Below are 22,062 nucleotides of genomic sequence, written 5' to 3' on the forward strand. Positions count from 1 at the left end.
TAGAGAGTGCCGCAACCATTGCCGCGGTGTAAACAGCAGCCAGTGGTGGAGTAGAAGTAAAATTATTGAAAATGGGAAATATTCAAGTAAAGTACAAACACTCAAAATTGTACTTAAGTGCAGTACTTAATTAGCCTAAATGTAGGCTACTAGTTACTTTACACTACTGTTTACGCCGCAGCAATGGCGGCGGTGGCCTCTGCAGGGGAGCACTCAGGAAAACGGTCAATATACCTTCAGTGGAATTGAGAGGTCGGAATAATGTGTGAACCCAGTGAGGGTGCCCTAGCCTAGAACCACCTGGGCTGGCTCACGCCCCTGAATCGCTGAATAATGGAAATTAAAGTATCTGGCGTTTTACATGGAGCAGCAAATGAAGGCACAAGGGCTGTCATGGCAACTACTGGAGCTGGAGGATGGAGGAGTTTCATCAATGGCCTATGATCCTCAGGGAAATTAAAGGCCTATGTAAGTAAACACTGAGTTGATTTAAAGCTGTTGGAGACATGACTGTCCCCCATCTCCACTATTCTGCCCCCACGGAACACAGTGAGGGCAGAACAGTCTTCTACCCCCAGCAGTTTGCTGGGGGTACTCAGTGGCCCCTGTATGCCATATCCTTTGCTTTCAGTCACGACTCACACCCCTGCCTCTGAAATATAATATGGTGGGGCGGCTGTAGCTCAGGAGGTAGAGCCCAGGTCATTGTTATATTGCAGTCGTTGTTGGGGTCCTGCCCTAGTATGTGTCCAATCATCTTCTCTAAGGCAGCCTAGACAAGTGAATTGAGAATATTGGACATTTTATTTTTAGTAGCCTACTCTTGAAGTCATGTCAGAGACAAGCAGTGGGCCAATTACATGAGTTATATTTACTTTGTGGGCCGGCCATTTTTTTAATGGCCGGCCTGGACTGACCAGGAAGGGACCGGCCTTTCGAGAGTTGTCCCGCTTTTCCCAATGGCCAGCACGTCCCTGTCCTACAGTACCTCCTTCCATCTTCTGTCTGTCAGTATATTTCACATCTGTATATAAGTGTTTGTATTTGTATCTGTATTTGGAACTTGTATATCAACATTTGTATGCCAACATTTTTATGTTAACCTATTCTGAGCTTGTCATAATAGCTGATATATATTGGTGTAGAGAGAGAAAAGGACCGAACCAAGTATAGACCCCCAGGGGACCCCAGTCAACTAAGTACAGTGTATGGGCTTAAAGTTATGTGACTCAACATAATTCACAAATACATGCAGACTGATTTGTGTTTGTAAATCATATTTGTATTCTGTACCTCATATTATCCATACCTGTTATGAGCTCACTACCAGACCCTCGCCCAGGCGCATGCCACCTGTTCATATGCGAGACTTTATCCTGGAAGTGAGTGAAAATGTGTTGTTTTGGAAGTAATGAGCACATGACAATTCACACATACACTGAAAGCTATGTTGGAGTTTATAAACAGTCAACTGTCAACGTAGACATTTTAACTTGAACCCCAGCACATATGGAAAATAGACAATCTAAGCTCAAAATACGTTTGATGTGGTTTTGCTGTTTAGCCCTGGCCCCCTATTTTAAATTTACATTTTTAGTTATTTCATTTTTGGATTCTTCATCCACCGTCAATTAATTCAAGGCTTTTTGGGGGCCGAAACAATCCTTTTAATCCACTTTTCTCATAGGCTATGTGGCTTAAAAACCAAATAATCAAATACACAACCATGACAATGGAACTTGTGAGCCTAAACTTATATTATTGTAAGCTATCAACATTACATATACTGTAACAAGAGCCCAAGGGTGTCTGAAGTTCAGAATATAATCTAAATGGGATGTTATGCTCTTTGCCCCTGAATTTACCCACCCAATGGTACATCTATACATTTCAATTATCTTCTCTGTGGCGTGAATTATCTCAGTACCCAGTGTGGCCTTGTTACCATAAGACTATACACCAGAGGCCTGTTCTCTGAATATAAAAAGGACTTAATGGGACCCCTATGTGCAAGGTGAAAACATAGCTATCTCTATTTCATTCAGATACTCACGTCAAGATGAGAACCATTTTATTGCAATTATTTGCATTGGATTTGGCAGTGTGGCTCTGCTCCTGTAATGCTCCGGAACAATCTGTGCAAGCATGACTAGACTCTGAGATCACATTCTCCACAAGCAGAGAATTACTTATAGTGGGGCCAGTCGTACCAACGGGATGTCGGTATAATAGACAGTCGGAATAATGACGTGGCGAATGTTGGTCTTTTTAACCACTGAGACATGAGTTGTCTCTATAGCCTACTTGGTGTGCTCTTTTTCCCTCTACACCAAATCTCTTTACCAAAAATAGCCGATCTACAAGCAACTTGTCCCGTTTGTGAGCTTGTGATTTTGGAGAAATTACAGTACATCACCACCAGTGCTGTGTTCTACCTGTAATGCACGTATACGGCGTCTGCTGTCGGAAATAAAAATATGAATAGCGTCTGCCCTTGTGAACCTTTCAAAGTAGCGTATTAGCTACGTGTGCGGTTAGGGTTAGGGTCAGGGTTAGTAATGTAGAGAGTCGGACGAACACAATGTCAGAGTATTGCGTGTCGGGAGACGGGAACAACACAACGCAGCCCTTTACAATGAGGTACAGCTTGTAAGGATAGTGCATTCACACAGTACATTCACATGAGCAACATAGTGTATTCACATGAGCAACACAGCTAAACGTGTGAGTAGCGCCCCTCAAAGAATTGCCAAAAAAAAAACCCAATATGCTTCACACACCTGCCTGCAAATGGTACCAGGGCTGACACCAAACAATTAAGCAATATTCGGCTTGTGCCTGCAGCAAAGCAGGCGTGCCGATATTCTCAATAACACACACTCTCAAGTCTAATATTGTGATTATACTCAGCAAACTTGCAAGTAGCCGGGGACCCACAAGCCCAAAAGCTCAAGGAATAGGGTGTTTTCTGCCGGAAACATCGCGAAAAAAAAGTTATGGCCATTTGTATATTCACTGTCCCATTGACTCCACTACACTGTGACTACACAGGAAAAGAAAAATATTTAAAAAAGAGAGAAATCTGCTTTAAGTAGCTTGTGAGGGGTCAAACCGGGGGTTCTTCATGATTCTGAATCCATTGCAAGCATTTGTTTTGCATGAAAAACATTCATTGGGCTACATTTCGACCCCAGAAAATGGTGAAAAGTGATGAGTCATCATTTTTTTTTAAAGGTGATGATTCATCACTTTTCACAGTTTTCTGTGTCTGATTTCTTTCCCAAGGAATGTTTTTCATGCAAAACAAATGCTTGCAATGGATTCAGAATCATGAAGAACCCCTAGTTTGACCCCTCACATGCTACTTAAAGCAGATGTTCTTCTTTTTTTATATATATATTTTTCTTTTCCTGTGTAGTCACAGTGTAGTGGAGTCAATGGGACATTGAATATACAAATGGCCATAACCTTTTTCGCGATGTTTCTGGCAGAGCAGGCCTCTCATTCTGTGGACCTTAATGACCAATCTAATAGATAACACTGAAATAAAAAGTATGGCAGAAAATCACAGGTCATCTCACCTCCTGTAGGGGTGGGTCCCTGACTAAAGACATGCTCAGGTGCCATTCACACACCTGTGACTGGCTCACACCTCTCAGCAGGTAGGTGTGTGCTCAAAACAAGAGCGATTGGGTGATTTTGGCAAATGTTTTGGAGGCGCTACCCACACGTTCAGCTGTGTTAATCATTCCACAAAAGCTGTACCTCGTTGTAAAAGTTGACTAATCAACGATAAAAATGATATGAAACACAATACCAATTGGTATCACTGAAGGGGAGAAATAAAGTTACGTTTCTGAACTTTTTGTGGGCTCTGAATCATAATAAAGACATGATGACTATTCTAGGAATGCTCAATCTCTGCTCCCACCTGCCTTCACCATCAGTGGGTACTGTATATGTTAATGTGATGCATTCATTGTAAAGTACTTTGGGAAAAGTAGCTGCATAATTGCACACCATTTCCCATATTGTAACCCTATTGAAATGGCTGTGCATTGAAACATGGTGGTGCTGCTTATCTCAACAATATTTCATTTTAATTTAGCTACCCGTTTGCTGACTCATGGAAGTGAAATTTCTAGTACTTTGAGGGTCCATAAAAATATGTATATATATAACCTGTTTTTGCCTTGAAGCTTTAAATATTATTCAATTCAATTTGTTGTGCAGCAGATTGAAGGATAGAGCATGGCACTCAGTTGACTCATACAGTATGATCCACAGATAATATATTCCCCACAGAGGCTGTGTTTGTGCAGTCTCTCTCTCTCTCTAACTCTCACTCTCTCTCTTAGGTGCAAGTAACAAACATACCATTTTGGAGGCGTACACGAAGCAACTTCACAGACATGTTTGGTTATTACTACTATTATCTACTCCATCAAACTAAGGATTGCCCTGAGTGAAAGATCTACAACAAAACTAGGATATACATCCATGTATCAGCTCAGTTAACAATTAGCTATTGTCACTTTTTTAACGAGTAATGACATTTATGTAAACGTTCACTTACACGCTTGCAAGTTGTCTCAGTGAAAATGAGCCCCGGGCTCAGCACTTTACATAAAAACATCTGAGTTTAGTACAAAAGACAGTAGGCTACATAGAACGATTATTATACAGTTCACGGGTGCCTACAGTTATTTTTCAGATCTTCATTTTCATATGCATTATATGCTGTATGCATTGTCATACCAGCCTGTTCGTCTTTCTCTGTCTATCTATCGCCAACATACATGTGCATAGTATAAGCATCTATCAAAATAGGCAACAAGAATGGCTACAAAGAAGGATGAGTTCTAGGGGTTCGAAGTCCTAACTGAGGATTCAATAGCTCGGGAGCCAGGAGGGAGAACAGTATAAGACTGATGACTAGCATGTTTTAGGGAAGGGAGGGACAGATGTGCTGTGTTATGCTGATTTGCGTGAAACTTAAGAGGCTTGCTCTGCATCAGAAGATTTAGTATACTCATTAGTTTTCCCAGCTATACCTTTGGGTCCGTGGCCCATAATCCATGCAGTTTCATTATGTATTGGAATTTTAACTTTCAAAGCTGCATTTTCATAAAGAAAGCCTGCTCCTTGGGCTGTTGAAACATATTGGCACCTCTCACCCTCTTTAAAATCTGCTCACACCCTTCCTTTCTGGAATAATCCTGACTTCTCAGATCATTTGGGACATGTCTGCTTTTTATGTCCCCAATCCCCATGCAGAATCAGAACACAATATGGAGATGTTTTTTCTTGAAGATCTGCAATTTAGACGGTATTTATGAAGAAAATGTATAAGATCATTTTCAGAGGATGTAGCATCTTTCTTTTTCTGCCTCTTTTTTGCAAGTTGACTGTTTTGTTTCCTTCTTTGACTTTCTGGGCTCTTAACATCAGCTTCCTCTCCTCTCTGCACTTTTTTCTGCCCAGGCTTGGTGGAAACTGTTTGCAGGTGAACCAAACTGGGACCAGTGTGTTGCCAGTCATTATAATTTTGGTGGTCCTTGACATCATACTGTTCCATAAAGTTAGAGAGAGGACCCGACTGAACATGTGCGGAAGAAGTCTAATCCCTCAACTTGTTTTTTATTAGAACTATGTTCTAATAAGAATGTAATGATGTCTTGTTTGTTGTGAGTGTGTCAAGACCCGCTTGCAAATGAGATGCTCCATCTCACGTGGGCAATAAATAATGACTAAACAGTGTGACACCAAACATTGCCTCCCTTTCAAAGTCCGACCTCGGCTACCCCCTATCCTCTGTTCATTATCTGGGTATATCATTTTGTTTTATTTTGCTCATCCCGGTTCCATTGTGTTTCTCATCTCTTTGAACAAGACAGATGCATGGCTCTGCCTCCTCGTGTTTCATGTCTGCTCCAGCCACTGTGGAGAGAGAGAACCTCAAAGCCAGGCTCTGTAGCACACTGTCACCTCACTGCGTGGAGAAGGAGGATTAAGAGACAGAGAGAACCTCAAAGCCAGGCTCTGTAGCACACTGTCACCTTGTATGTCCAAAACTTTTCAAGAAAAAAAAAGAATATATATATATATATATATATATATATATATATATATATATATATATATATATATATATATATATATATATATATATATATATATAATAAAGAATCACTGTTGTATTGCAAGTTACCTATCACACATCTGGTCAACCTGGTCAATTAGATATAAGTTCCATTCCATCAATTTTGGCTAGGCCTTGGGCCTATTGCACCTATAAAGGTGCCCATCATTGACTCTGCATGGCAGGGGTGTACTCTTCCCTGAGCCAGGCCTAAGCCTGACCACAATTGCTGGCTGAGGCTAAAATCGCCTATGATCCAAAGTAGGCCTATGCATCTTTTCTGTTGAATTCATTTGCATCCTCTGACAGCCTAATTATTTGGATCACGAATCTGTGCAGGGATGTCACATTGAAGTGGACACACAAAAGTGGACACAGCTGAGACCAGACAGGGCTAACTGATCACAAAAGTCACAATGAAACGATGTAAACAGGTAAACATGTTCCCTTGAGTTACTGTTTGGAAGTGGGGATTACTTGACTATAGTTTGGAGGAAAGGTTAAAGAAGTAGTTCACAACAAAATGACTTTGATGATTACTCATGCCATGGAGACTTGAGTTCAATAATATTTTTTTGTATTTGTCGCATTCCCAAGACAAAAATGCGATTAAATTAATTTACCCCCATTGATTCTGGATGGGGACCCGGATGCATGGCCCTGGATGGGGACCCGAATGAATGGCAGTGGATGGGGAAAACTTAAGCGTACTTAAAAAAGAAAAAGAAAAGAAATGTCTTAGGAATGCAACAAAAACCCCAAAAATATTATTGAAATCAAGTCTCCATGACATGAGTAATCAATAGAAAAAAAGTCATTTTGGGGGTGAACTACTTTAAAAGTGCCAACCTCTCATACTGTAACTGTGGTTGGAGTTGGTTGGATGTAGACTGCATGCATTTATATTTGGCATTCAGCCAAGGTAATTTGTCCACAAATTTGTTGTGTGTTGAGAGTCTTCAGGTGCCAGGAATGTTAAAGAAAATGGCTACAGACAGTCAAGGCAAGGTACTGTCCTACATCTGCAATCACTGGCATTCACCACAGTTTGTCCACCACATGGGCTGCATAACTCGAAACTTTGCCTTGTGGCTAAATGAAAACCTATTTGTGCATGCGCGCCACCTACAGTGCAAAGATTTATTGATTTTTAGAGGTGGAGACACTTGTGAAGGCGGAAAAGTAAATGGTTGTATGCCAGAGCCATGAGCGTGTTTGAAGACAATAGGACAACTGCTGTGCTACTGCTATGAGTTTGCAGTCCACACACACATACGGGGTGGCTGGGGCCTGGCTTCAATTATAGTCGAGAAAATTGAATACCCTTGGAACCAAGACGTATATTGTATCAGGGAGCACAGTCTGGACCTTTTCTACGGTTGTGTTGAGTGATGTTTCTCTTTTACGCTTTTTGTGGTCATTTTTTAATAGAAACACATAGGCCTATATGAAGCTTATTTTTTTATAAAATATTTTCGAAACATTATTTTTATTTTAGCGTCTGTTTTTCAAGAAAAAGTTGACTATAGCTCCTTTAAGTACGATTTTTAGGTACATTTACTTTATTGTCTGTATTTTACTGTCTGTATTTCCATTGAAATGTATACAGTTAAACATCCTGCCTAAGAGGAATATCCCAAATAACCTTTTACAGACTTTTTTTTTTACGTTGGAAGCCCTTGGTATTTAATTCATGGACATAATAAATAAGCAAAGAAAACATTCAATAATATCGCAGTTATAAAAACACAGGATCAGGGAAACAAGGTGGTGGGGCTATGGTAAGGGGGGGGGGGGTGCTCGCTTCTCGCCTGTCTATGGGAGAAGTGATAACTACCTCCTTCTCTGGCCTCCTGAAAGGTGAGCTTTCAGGGTAGTTTTGAAGGATGCCAGCGAGCTACATGTTTTAAGGGAGGTAGTCAAGGAATTCCACACCTGGGTGGCAGTGTTGTAGAAGGAGAATTTATCCATATTTGTCTTATGGGTTTTGTGTCTTACTAAAGAATAAAACTTGACAGAAGAGTGACCTACATTCTGTAGAATATGACATTTTGTATGCTACATAAGTGAGAGTCTTAGCCCTCCAGAGATGAAACTCACCATGTCCATCAAGGAACTCCTACTGTATGAGCAGCATCGCGTAGGAAGTAGCTGACATGTGAAGAAGCTCTTTCCTGCTGGTTGTCGTATGATACCTTCGTCAAGGGACACACTCAAACAATCGCCTCCCTTGCTTTCCTCTCTGCAAATGCTATGGTGGAGACTGTGTAAACATTACAAGGAGGAATAAATCACCCAATATAATTCTGAAATTACTTTATCAACACCTGAACCAGAATTGTCTTTAACAAAAAATAAATAAACTAAGAATACTAATAAACCTTCAAAATGACACTTTCTAAATTTGAATCTTACTGTAGCTATAGTGTGTCTGCTCTACAAGGCATCCTTTTTTGACAACTGCAGATTTTCAGTTATGTATTCAAAGTGTACTTTGGAAGACACATCATGTCTCTTGTATTCTAACTCTCTCCTGACTGACAAACTATAGTTCCACTACGTTTTGTATAATTTAATTACATCTTCAGAGGGATGTATATTATATTATAATATTATAATATACAGTACATCCCTCCAGTCTCTCATCTCATCCCCACTATGATGTGCTAACGGGAATGAGGAGCACATTCAACCACAGACTCAACTCATCATATCATCATATTCACTGTATCCATTCATAATGTGTAGATATATGGATAATGTATATATGTATTATGTATATATGCTGTCAACTTACAAGAGTGCAATATGTCTGAAAAACACTGGAGCAAAATGTGAATAAAGATATACACCAACCCCCACCATAAACAAAGAAACTATGGTAGGCCAATGTTTAAAGGATACTGTCATCGGTCACCAACATATTCGCCTAAACGCTTTTGGTCCTTTCGCCTTTCATTTTCGCCGTGGAGGAGAGTCTTTTCACCTACCTGTCTGAGCCATTTCGCCTACCCTCAATTCTGCTGTCAGACTGTCCATGTTTGCATATTATCCCTTTGTAATTGAAATATTATAGTGACTATGATAGTGGTGTTACTAGTCAAACGGTGACCATTACACACGTTGATGTAATTTGGAATGCATAGGATAGAGATCCTATGCATTCCATAATCACATCAATACAGATGCCTGTCTGTCTGTCTGCCCACAGACGGACCCGGCCTAGAACATTTAAAACCGCCATTGACAGGCAAGGTTGATTCTATAGGCTATTTAGGCTATTTTGGTGGGTGTCAGGCATAATCGCCTATAACATTTTCGCCAGGTCTTTTCGTGGGGCACTTTTGCCGTGGAGGAGAGTCTTTTCACCTACCTGTCTGAGCCATTTCGCCTACCCTCAATTCTGCTGTCAGACTGTCCATGTTTTCATATTATCTCTTTGTCATTTAAATATTACTAGAAGCTGGGCCGCCCTTCGGGCGGCCCAGCGTCTAGTCGGCGACCTGGCCAACTCGGAACAATGTAAATAGGGAATGAATGCCCCGCCCTTTAATGCAAACCCCATTATACCTGTTTTCATAGGACCCGTTTTGACCATTTGTCTGCCTGTGTCCATTTTTGCCCATATATGGAGATATCTGTATCTGTCTGTCGGTGTCCATTTTATGTCCATATATGGAGATCACTGCAGTTATAGTTCTGGGTCCATTTTATGCCCATATATGCCCATATATGGAGATATCTGTCTATCTGCATCCATTTTATGCCCATATATGGAGATCTCTGTATCTGTCTGTCTGTGTCCCTTTTATGCCCGTATATGGAGATCTTTGTGATTCTGCATCCATTGTATGCCCATATATGCCATATATGGAGATATCTGTTTATCTGCGTCCATTTTATGCCCATATATGAGATTTCTGTCGCTTTTTCAAACAATCGTGGGTCGGGTCGGGTTGAGGCCGAGCACTGCACTACCTGCTGCGGTGGGGAACGCACGTGCCGAATTTGAAATAGGGAATGAATGCCCCACCCTTTAATGCAAACCCCATGAATGCCCCACCCTTTAATGCAAACCCCAATATACCTGTTGTCATAGGACCCGTTTTGACCATCTGTTTGTCTTTGTCCACTTATGCCCATATATGAAGATCTCTGCACACACAGTACCGGTTGCGGAAAACTCTGATGTCAGACTTTATGCCCATATCTGGAGAACGCGCGTGCCGGTGGGAAGAAGGGTTCTCGAGATACGCGGATTACATACATACATACACATTCACAGAGATTTTGTGCCCTTCGGGCGGCCCAGCGTCTAGTCGGCGACCTGGCCAACTCGGAACAATGTAAATAGGGAATGAATGCCCCGCCCTTTAATGCAAACCCCATTATACCTGTTTTCATAGGACCCGTTTTGACCATTTGTCTGCCTGTGTCCATTTTTGCCCATATATGGAGATATCTGTATCTGTCTGTCGGTGTCCATTTTATGTCCATATATGGAGATCACTGCAGTTATAGTTCTGGGTCCATTTTATGCCCATATATGCCCATATATGGAGATATCTGTCTATCTGCATCCATTTTATGCCCATATATGGAGATCTCTGTATCTGTCTGTCTGTGTCCCTTTTATGCCCGTATATGGAGATCTTTGTGATTCTGCATCCATTGTATGCCCATATATGCCATATATGGAGATATCTGTTTATCTGCGTCCATTTTATGCCCATATATGAGATTTCTGTCGCTTTTTCAAACAATCGTGGGTCGGGTCGGGTTGAGGCCGAGCACTGCACTACCTGCTGCGGTGGGGAACGCACGTGCCGAATTTGAAATAGGGAATGAATGCCCCACCCTTTAATGCAAACCCCATGAATGCCCCACCCTTTAATGCAAACCCCAATATACCTGTTGTCATAGGACCCGTTTTGACCATCTGTTTGTCTTTGTCCACTTATGCCCATATATGAAGATCTCTGCACACACAGTACCGGTTGCGGAAAACTCTGATGTCAGACTTTATGCCCATATCTGGAGAACACGCGTGCCGGTGGGAAGAAGGGTTCTCGAGATACGCGGATTACATACATACATACACATTCACAGAGATTTTGTGTTGACTCATGTGGCGTACGTGATGTCAGAGCCTTTTATGAAGTGATGTCACAATGACTCAGCGCTTGCGCCGATTTCCTCCGGAACAGCCTGATGTCAACAATCAGCTCCGCATAAGGAGATTCCGAACGTTTCGCGCCGGTTTCGGAAAACCGCGAGTCGGGTCGGGTCGAGGCCTGGCACTGCACTCCGCGCGGCGGCGGGGAACGCGCGTGCCGAATCTGAAGCCGGTGGGACGAACGGTTCTCGAGATACGCGGATTACAAACAAACAGACAGAGATTTGTCGCATTTATAGATAGATAGTGACTGTGACAGTGGTGTTACATGTCAAACCTACACACGGCTATCCTATGCACTCCATAGTAATCACATAAATACAGAGCTATTGGAATCAGGTGCGCCCAAATAATTAATTAATCCATGTCCCGATACTATACATTCTTTGGTGCAGTATTGAACAGTATTGTAAAATGAACAGTATTGTAGGCCTATATTGTTTTAACATTAGGCTATACAAAATATATATGTAGGCTATTAGCCTATATAGGTCTATATAAGATATGCTACACCTAAATAGCCTATAGAATCAACCTTGCCTGTCAACAGGCATAAAAAACTATTTTGCCATTTTTTAGGAATAAAATGTGATGTAAATAATAAATGTCAAGTAAACTGTTAGATTCACTTGACACCACTGTCACAGTCACTATAATATTTAAATAAGAAAAAGAGATAATTTGCAAACATGGACAGTCTGACAGCAAAATTGAGGGTAGGCGAAATGGCTCAGACAGGTAGGTGAAAAGACTCTCCTCCAAGGCGAAAATGCCAGGCGAACGGACCAAATGCGTGTAGGCGAATATGTTATAGGCGAAAGTGCTGGTGACCATTTTGGTGTAGCACATATCTTATATATAAGTTATAGGCCTAAAGGCAAATACATATTTTGTAGGCATATAGCCTAATGTTAAAATAATATACAATACTGTTCATTGTAGGCCTACAATACTGCACAATACTGCACCAAAGAATTACCATGTCCATGGTGTTTATAGTATCGGAACATGAATTAATTATTTGGACGCACCTGATTCCAATAGCTCTAATCTTGATGTGATTACTATGGAGTGCATAGGATAGCCGTGTGTAATGGTCACCGTTTGACAGGTAACACCAATGTCACAGTCACTATAATATTTAAATAACAAAGGGATAATATGCAAACAGTCTGACAGCAGAATTGAGATTAGGCGAAATGACTCAGACAGGTAGGTGAAAAGACTCTCCTCCACGGAGAAAATGCCAGGCGACCAAATGCGTTTAGGTGAATATGTTTTAGGCACATTTGCCTGACACCCTGTCATCAACTATGTAATTCTGGTCATTCATTTCCTGTCAAGAAAATGTGAACACACCCTCAAGCTCCCAAGAGTGCTGTAATGCACTAATGAGGTGTTCCCACGCACTCAAACTGCTTTCTCACACTCGCAATGCCACTGTTTAATGACTCCCACAGTTGTTTGACCTATTGATCTGACGCTGGGCACTAGCCAGTAGCCCCACACTAGTCAGGAACATACTGCCACTTAAAGTACAACTCCACAGTAAATAGCTTCTAGGCTCATTCAACATCAAGCCTATCGCTTTTACACTATTTGCTGTGGTCAAAGGTGATTTATTCTTCCATGAATGTGTTACTAGTTGTCATTACAAACACATCCATGCCTTGGTTGTCCCACACAAGCCGCCACAGTCTCATAAATCATGTTTTGGGCGAGCATTCGGCACAACTGCCAATCAAAGTGACTGTACTGACCAATCACAGGGCATCTTTTCCAGGACTTCTCAAAACAGCATAACATCTGTTTAGCAGAGTGTGGCGGCTCGTGTGGGACAACGATGGCATGGATGCGTGTGTAATGACAACTAGAAACAGACTGATTAAAAAAATACTTTTGACCGCAACAAATAGGGTAAAAGCGATATAGGCTTATGGACTCCACTCTATGCTATGAGGGCTGTTGGGTTCTGCTGGGGAAACTAGACAACAGGGGCATTTCTGCCTAATAGACCTGATGTGATGGACAGTCATTTGGTATTAATATAGGAAAATTAGCCTAGATATTATTTAGTCTGGAGTTGTCCTTTAAACTCTATAGGCTATTAGTTCTTTGCAAAATCTCAATATTTCGAGGTTCCAGTAGTCCGGTTAGGTATAGGGTTAGGGTTTAGGCTTTGGGTTAGCATTCACCAGGTTAGCATTCACCTGTGTCGGCAGGTTACCGTTAGCGCGTCATAGCTCTGTTTGTCACAATGCCAAATGTTTGTAGCAGTAGGTTACTTAGGGGGCCTTGTGTACCATGTCGCACTCTAGTGGCTCCAACCAGGATGGCATATTAAACATCTTTGGTTAAAGACAGGCTGACCATATCATGATGTCATTCCTAGTGAAACAGGCTGGGTCAGTTGGTGAGTCACAGCCAATACAATGGAGTGGTGGGGAGATCACACTCAGAGCGCAGATCTCCGCCAGGCTGGGTTGCCTACCCAGGGCTGTGTCAGGAAGGAAGCTGTGGGGGGAAATAAAGTTTGTACGACAGATGGTGCAACTTTGTGCATTTGTGGCGCTGCCTGTGGGCAGAAGTAATATAGCTCCTGGAGGTGTGTGCTATAAAGGTCGCTCTCTACATGCAATTCCAATAAATGTATATAAATGTGAATTGCATCAAAAACATAAATCTTATAGTGATTATTTTGCTTATAAATGCAGGGGCGTCAATTGGGTATGGCAAGGGTATGCAGCTGCCATACCCTGGGTCCAGGGGGGGGAAATAAAAGTTACTTTTAAATATAAATCCATGAATGTCTCTTTGTCTATCTGTGCTGGTTATTATGTTGTTAAATTACAGTAAAATAACTACAAATGCAACTTTTTTTTTTAAATGGTCACTTTAACAAGGCATTATAATTATATTCTCCACACTTGTATTCTCCCCATCTTTATGGTATATTCCCAGGTTCCGCAGGTCAGCTGCACAGGTGCAATGCATTATTGTTAATTGTAGCACATTTACTAACATGCCAAGTTGCTGCACTTGAACAACCATTCCAGGCTGCCATATCCAGCCCAAGAAACCATAGAAACCTGTGTAAAAAACTGTTTTTTCAGACATTGTGAAAATAGCCGATCTACATGCTCACAACGCCTCACAGCGCGAGGCATTGTGAGCATGTAAATCTGCTATTTTCACAATAGAACCGTGTTATACAAAATGTAATGCCTCTTTTCCATGAGGACTCCCATCTTTGCCATACCCTAGCTTTTGCTGAACTGACGCCACTGTATAAATGTAACACATTTACCGCCATTGACGTAGATCTACATCATGTCCTATTAGAATGGTTGACTGCCAATGACAGGGATCTACATCATGTCTGTGTTTTCAGTGATTCCGATAGAGGGCGCTCTCCCACAAACCGCAAGCAATTCCAGGACTCCAGGGATACAACCGGAAATGACATTATCCCCCAAATTTTCTCTCCGTCTGGCTCAATGTTATCAGATTTAGATAAATCAATTTTATTTTGGATTCTTTTTCCATATTGAGTCTTTTGGTCAAAACAAGCTTTTTTTTCTACAGACCCTAACTAAAGAACGGATAATCACGGATACAATTTTTCTTTTCCGGGTAGATAGATTAATTAATTAATTAATTAATACAGTACATTTAATATTAATTTTGACAACACAAAATCTCTCAAACTGTCATTTACTGTAGCCTATACGTAGAAGCAAACCCAATGATCTGCTTGTGGTGAGGCAGACTGTTGGGAATAATGTAGCCTACTGGGGGCGGCATAGCTCAGGGGTAGAGAAACTGGTATTAGAGCACGAAGGGTATAAATCCCGAAGGGTTCCCAGTTCGAATCCGGGCTCCCCCTGAGTTAATGTCGAAGGGTCCTTGGGCAAGACTCTGAACCCCTAATTGCCTCCGGTGAGTAGGTTGGTGCCTTGCATGGCTTCCTCCGCCACCGGTGTATGAATGTGTGTGTGAATGGGTGAATGTAATGCACAATCTATGTAAAGCGCTTTGGATTAAAAGCGCTATATAAATGCACCATTTACCATTTACTGCATGAGAACCTCTGTCTGCAGGTGAAGAAAATATAGATTTATTGAGCAAGGAAACAGCTGACAAATGTGTTTGACACTTGGATCTTCAACAGGGGCCGACAATCAGGGTGATTAGTCACACTTAAGTAAAGGCAAAGTGATTCATTGTATATCTTGTCATGCAATGAACAAATCAGTGAAACAGTTTGTTTTACAGGTAGTGACTGACCAGTGGTGTAGTGGTGATTTCTTATCTGGTGGTATGCAATACATGTTAGAGTGCTTTAATAATGTGTGAAGTACATAAATAGTAGTAGTTCTTTTTTTTCTTCTTTTTTGCCTTGCAAGCTATAATTTAGCTGATTAATCCATCAGCCACTGTTTTCCAAATGTTCTCTTTGGAGATGTCAGAACATCTTACAGCTTCTATTTCAATATTTGTATTGTTTTTTGACAAAATGATCCAACAATTGTTTCAGCATTTACAATGAGAAATTGTAGTTGTTATTTTACTCCCAGACAGTAGACTGTACTTATATGTTCGTCACTCCCATATCATACTTGTTTCCATCCAACATTGGATGATTATAGCTACACCCCCCCCCCCCCCCCCCCCCCCCCACACACACACACACACACACACACACACACACACACACACACACACACACACACACACACACTGTTACTATGCTTATACACCTACAGGATTTAGCAGGTCATGGAATGGACCATTATGCATCTAGCCAGGGTCACAAAATTGGATGATTCTACCCCCCCCCCGCCCCCCCCCCAATCGTCGCCTCTGGCCGTTCTGTGCGCAGATAGTAATTACAGATTTGTATTTGTGATAGGTCTATACCTCATGCAGCGTAATTGACAGTGAGTGAGTGAGTGAGTGAGTGAGTGAGTGAGTGGAGAAGGTGGAGCCTCGGTGCCTTGTTCAGGAACATAACATACTGTAGCATATAGGATGGGAGTTGGGACACAGCTGCTGCTGGTGTTGGAGAGAGTCTGATTCATGTTCTTTCTGTCCTGAGGAGGATGGAAGCATGCCACGGATCTCTGCCGTTTACAACGGGAGTAGTTGAATGATCAGTCGTCCTCGTGGCTCCTCGCGCTCTGCCTCGGCTAGGCTCTATCCCAGCCATTCCATTTGTCTTTGCTTGAGTCGTTTTGCCCACTCCTCCGGTAACTTTTTGGGTGATTTTTACGCACAGGTTTGCGCCTTGGATTTTGCGCTCGCCGGGACGTTATCATGCACGTTTATGTCGCTGTGATGATGATGCTGGTGTGTGGAGTCACTGCTGGTAAGTAAGTTGATTAATGTATGTTTCACGTGGGCGCTGTAGTGATGGAAAAAGTAGAGTAGCCTACTCACATGTTTTATTTGAGTAAAAGTATTATAGAAATAGGTCTACTCTTTTTACAAATAGAAGTCCAGAATTTACTTGAGGAGTGAAAGTGCAAAAGTAGGTATTGGTATCAAAATGTAGGCCTACCAAAAGTAAAAGTAGATATGCGGAATGTATATAAAGGTATAAAAAAATCTTTTGAAAATAGAGGATCTACAAGCTCGCAATGCATCACAACTGAGCTTGTAGATCTGTTATTTTAAAATGGCTGAAATATATAGGCTATACTAGGGTTGAAGTGGTTATGTGTTTTATAATAATCAAAATCTATAAAGTAGTCTGCATTAAAAATCTATTTTTTTTCTCTATGTGCTTTGATCTGCCTATATGAGACTGACTTGCAGGATGTGGAAATGAAGACTTTGCAAGCATCCTTACTCCTTAGTAGTAATATGGTTCTCAGACTTTTTCATGTCAAGGACCCCCAGGCCCAGATATTTGGCTGCGGAGTGCGGACCCCTATCTGAAATACCAGGGAGCCCATGGCCCACTACAAGACTTGTAGGCTACTTCTTCGGGTCCCTGGACCCCACTTTGAGAACTCACTGCTATAATAAACCTATTTAGGCATATAGGCCTACTCATTTTATGTATTTAGGTCATGCTGCTAACTAAAGGAGATTTTGAATGCATTTCTAAAACACCTAACAATACCAGCACAGCTGCTACTACTGTAGGCTATATTTAGACAGATATGATCTTCACGGTTTTGAATAGGCTGTAATTAGCTAATTGGTCGCACTTGAAACAATAAGGTATAAATTAGAGGCTTAGCACCTGTAGGGGGATCCAGGGACATACTCAGTCACCTTAACATTTTTCAGAATTGAATGCATTATAGGCTACATCTTATGCACTCTGGGAGTAAACTAAAGGATATAGATGCCTATTTTGAAATTAGCATAACTAGTAGGCTAATTAGCAATACTAGTAAGACACCCTAAGGGCGAGAAGTGACCCCGACCTAAGGACGAGACCACATGAGACTGACACAATATGTCCATATGCGTATTCCCAGATATGGACGTAATATTGATGGCATCAGGGATCTCCATATGGGCATATGGGACAAGGACGGCCATATATGGAGCGTGACATGAGGTGTGTGTGTGTGTGTGTGTGTGTGTGTGTGTGTGTGTGTGTGTGTGTGTGTGTGTGTGTGTGTGTGTGTGTGTGTGTGTGTGTGTGTGTGACTGACTGACTGACTGACTGACTGACTGACTGACTGACTGACTGACTGACATGAGGCAGAGGTTTTGATACAACTGTTCCCTATGGTCGCAATAAAATAAATAAATGTAAAAAATAATAAAAAAGACAAGGTGTGCAGTATTGGCAGGTAATAATTATGAGTAATTTTATCCATATAGCTATATCCTATTGTGTCTTTCAGCAGGGCTGGACTTGGACAACAATGCGCTGGCATTTAATTGCCTATCAAATCTAGTTTAGTCAGGGCCAGAGCAGCACATAATGGAGTCCTGAATTATGATGAAGATGAAGTAGTCTCGGTGAACCAGACCGTTGCCTCCCACAATTTTCTTCAAATGCTTCCGTCATACAGTAGTATAGAATTGGGAGATAGTGGAATATTTGTCTGGCTGCAAGACTAAAGTGAATTGAATGAACTGACCCCAATTCTGGCATAGCTCTCTCTCCTCTAATTAAATGTTGACACACACACACACACACACACACACACACACACACACACACACACACACACACACACACACACACACACACACACACACACACACAATTCAAAGGGCTTTATTGGCATGAGAAAACATACGTTTACATTGCCAAAGCAGAAGTGTACACAATACAATACAATACAATCAGAACAAAATATGTACAGGTGAAAACAGTTTTCATGCATCACGGTAACGTGCAGGCAGAGCAGTGATATATATACAATGGTTTTTAAGGTGGTTGGGTTCCATTTGATATCCTTCTCTTATCACAGCAGCTCACGAATCTTGCTGCTGTGTTTGCACATTGTTTTACTTCCCCCAGCAGGTATGGGAGTTTTTCATCATTGGTCATATTTTGAAACTCTCCTTGGGTGGTTATGATCTGTGGGAAGTATGTGTCTCTGATGTCTTGGTACAGCGAACAGGTGGTTAGAAAGTGTAGCTCAGTTTCCACTTCATTTTGTGTGCAGTGGGTGCAAAGTCTGTTTTCTCTAGGGAGCCAGGTATGCCTGTGACGTCCTTTCTCGATTGCAAGACTGTGCTCACTGAGTCTGTACCTAGTCAAGATTTTTCTTTGTTTTGGGTCGGCCACCTTGCTCAGGTATTCTGCCATGGTGTATTCTCTGTTTAGGGCCAAATAGCATTCTAGTTTGCTCTGCTTTTGGGTTGCTTCTCTCCAATGTGTCAGGTAGCTTTCTTTCTGCTGTTTTATAATTTGGTTTAGTCCAGTGAATTGTCTGTCTGGTGGCTCTGCTTGTGTTTGTGTACAGAGTTCCCGGACCAGTTGGCTGAGGGGGCATCTCTCTAGGGTTTCTCTGTGTGTGAGTGCCTTGTTATGAAGTGCATCTGGGTCACTTTCTTTTAAGTGGTTATAAAATTTGAATGCTCTCTTTTTTATTTTGATTATGAGAGGGTATCGTCCTAATTCTGCCCTGCATGCATTATTTGGTGTTTTCCGCTGAATTCTGAGAATTGATTTGCAGAATTCTGTGTGCAGTAGGGCTGCACGATTTTGGGAAAAAACCTAATTGCGATTTTTCTGACTAATATTGCGATTGCGATTTTATTCACGATATTTACAGGGGCTAAAGCAAAAAAAATCCTAAGACGGAAATTTATTTTGACTTGACTAGCAAGTATTATGCTGCATTTTGACGATTTTGGTCATGTTATTAACATCACGGCCATGGCTACAACCCCCCCACCCCCCCCACTCCCATTTTTTGTTTTCTATTTTTTTTTGGCAAATCTGCCTCGATCTCATAAATGGCCCCTAGGGACTCCTCAGGACGGAAATCCATCCCCAGGATGGAGAACCTTAACCCTGTATTTATATATTTATTTTTAGCAAAATGTCAGTAATGGTTTTGTCTGCCTCTCATTATTGTCAAGGAAGAAAGTACCGTATGTCGCTGCCTTGCTTAAGTTTTATCAAGGCAAAAAAATGCACCATAAGACACACACCATAAGTTTCACATGTGTGCGGGGGACGGAGGAGGGGCCAAGTATCCCGCAGCAGTTGCACAGAAATTACTTTCACTTTCAGCTTACGACAAAAGGGATCTAATCTATGCACAAGGATTTAAGGATGTTATATTTATAACTACTACCTGTAGCCATGGAGTACTCCGTTGCAAGGGAAATACACTGTTACGTGCTGTTAGACAGACAGTGTCATGCCTTGGCTTGGCTCCTCTCCTGCTCTGAGGAGATTGGAGCAACCCCTAATGTCGGCTAATCCACGGTGCAGTGATGCGCGGGTACATATAGGAAGCATGATTTGATCATTCATTAGTCAATTAATTATGAACGGATTTCTAAAATTAAAACGTCTGCATAATGCTTGGGAAGTCAACTTCGCAGAAAATCGCCAAAACCGCGGCCTTTGCGATTCGCTAATCGCGAGATTTCACATTGCGATTTCGGTTTGAAAACGATTAACCGTGCAGCCCTAGTGTGCAGGGTCTCTATTTGATGTTTGTCCCATTTTTCAAGGTCTTGGTTTGCGGCTGGTCCCAAGATCTCGCAACCATAGAGGGAAATTGGTTCTATCACAGAGTCCAGTATTTTTAGCCAGGTTTTTATTGGGATGTCTATTTTGATGTTCCTTTTGATGGCATAGAAAGCCCTTCTTGCCTTGTCTCTCAGGCCTTTTACAGCTTGGTTGAAGTTTCCTGTGCTGCTGATGTTTAGGCCAAGGTAGGTGTAGTTTTTTGTTTGTTCTAATGGGATTGTATTTAGAAAGAATTGCTGGTTTTGGCGGCTGGATCTCTTTTGAAATATCATGATTTTAGTTTTGGTTAAGTTTACTGTAAGGGCCCACGTCTGGGAGAATTTGTGCAGGAGATCGAGTTGCTGCTGCAGTCCTTCTTTGGTTGGAGACAGTAGCAGCAGGTCATCTGCAAAGAGTAAGCATTTGACTTCTGTTTTGCCTAGGGTGATGCCTGGTGCTGCAGACTGTTCTAAAGTTTTTGCCAATTCATTTATATATATATTAAAGAGAGTTGGACTCAGGCTGCATCCCTGTCTAACTCCCCGGCTTTGGGGGAAGAAGTCTGTGCGTTTTTCTCCTATTTTAACTGCGCATTCGTTGTTTGTGTACATTGATTTTATGATATCATAGGTTTTTCCCCCGATGCTGCTTTCCAACAGTTTGTACATCAGACCTTTGTGCCAGATTGAATCGAATACTTTTTTGAAGTCAACAAAGCAGGAGAATAGTTTGCTTTTGTTTTTGTTTATTTGGTTGTCGATAAGGGTGTTGAGGGTGTAGATGTGGTCTGTTGTACGACACACACACACACACACACACACACACACACACACACACACACACACACACACACACACACACACACACACACGTAGTGGTGTAACACATTTAAGTACATTTACTCTGTAAAGTACTGTACTTAATTACAAAACAATTTTGAGGTACTTTTACTTTACTGGAGTAGGCCTATTTCCAATTGTCAATACTCCTACTCCACTACATCTTTGAGGAAAATATTGTACTTTATTATTATTTTATAAAACAAACATTAACCACTTCAGCCCTATTTTATACATAAGCTATTTGAAAATGGCTGATCTACAAGCTTGTTGTGAGCTTGCAGATCGGCTATTTTGAAACATTTTAGTACCTTTACTTTTGGTATTGGTATATTTTGATGCCAATACTTTTGTACTTTTACTTCATGTAACATTTCAAACACAGGCCTTTTACTTCTAGTATTTTATATTGTGGTATTGCTACTTTTACTCAAGTAAAACATTTGAGTACTTTTTCCACCAATGACACACGCACGCACGCACGCACGCACACACGCACACACACACACACACACACACACACACACACACACACACACACACACACACACACACAAACAATACTTTTTTCTATTATTGTATGATCTGAGACATAATATTATGTTTATAAACATGAGCCCGCCATGAGCCTGAGACTCCTTGCTCAGATGTCCGGTATATTCCGGTTTTAATATTAAGGGGCTCCCCGTGGCTTGGAAAGGGTTAACATACGGGACAAAGATCGTCCCGTATCATCCCGACG

At 41.5% G+C, this 22,062-nt stretch overlaps 1 protein-coding gene across 1 annotated transcript in view; it reads left to right on the plus strand.

Annotated features, from left to right (window-relative positions):
• Positions 1-506: 506 nt before the first annotated feature.
• The window catches only part of rxfp1 (relaxin family peptide receptor 1), a gene marked incomplete at both ends in the record, with an annotated part of 108,736 nt that continues 87,180 nt past the window's right edge, over positions 507-22,062 (plus strand). The window contains one exon of the mRNA XM_080746718.1: positions 507-591. Within this exon, the coding sequence (XP_080602844.1) occupies positions 507-591 (85 nt within the window). The remainder of the gene's footprint in view (positions 592-22,062) is intronic.

Source organism: Nannobrachium achirus (genome assembly GCF_963921795.1).
Source record: "Nannobrachium achirus genome assembly, chromosome: 17".
NCBI lineage: Eukaryota > Metazoa > Chordata > Actinopteri > Myctophiformes > Myctophidae > Nannobrachium > Nannobrachium achirus.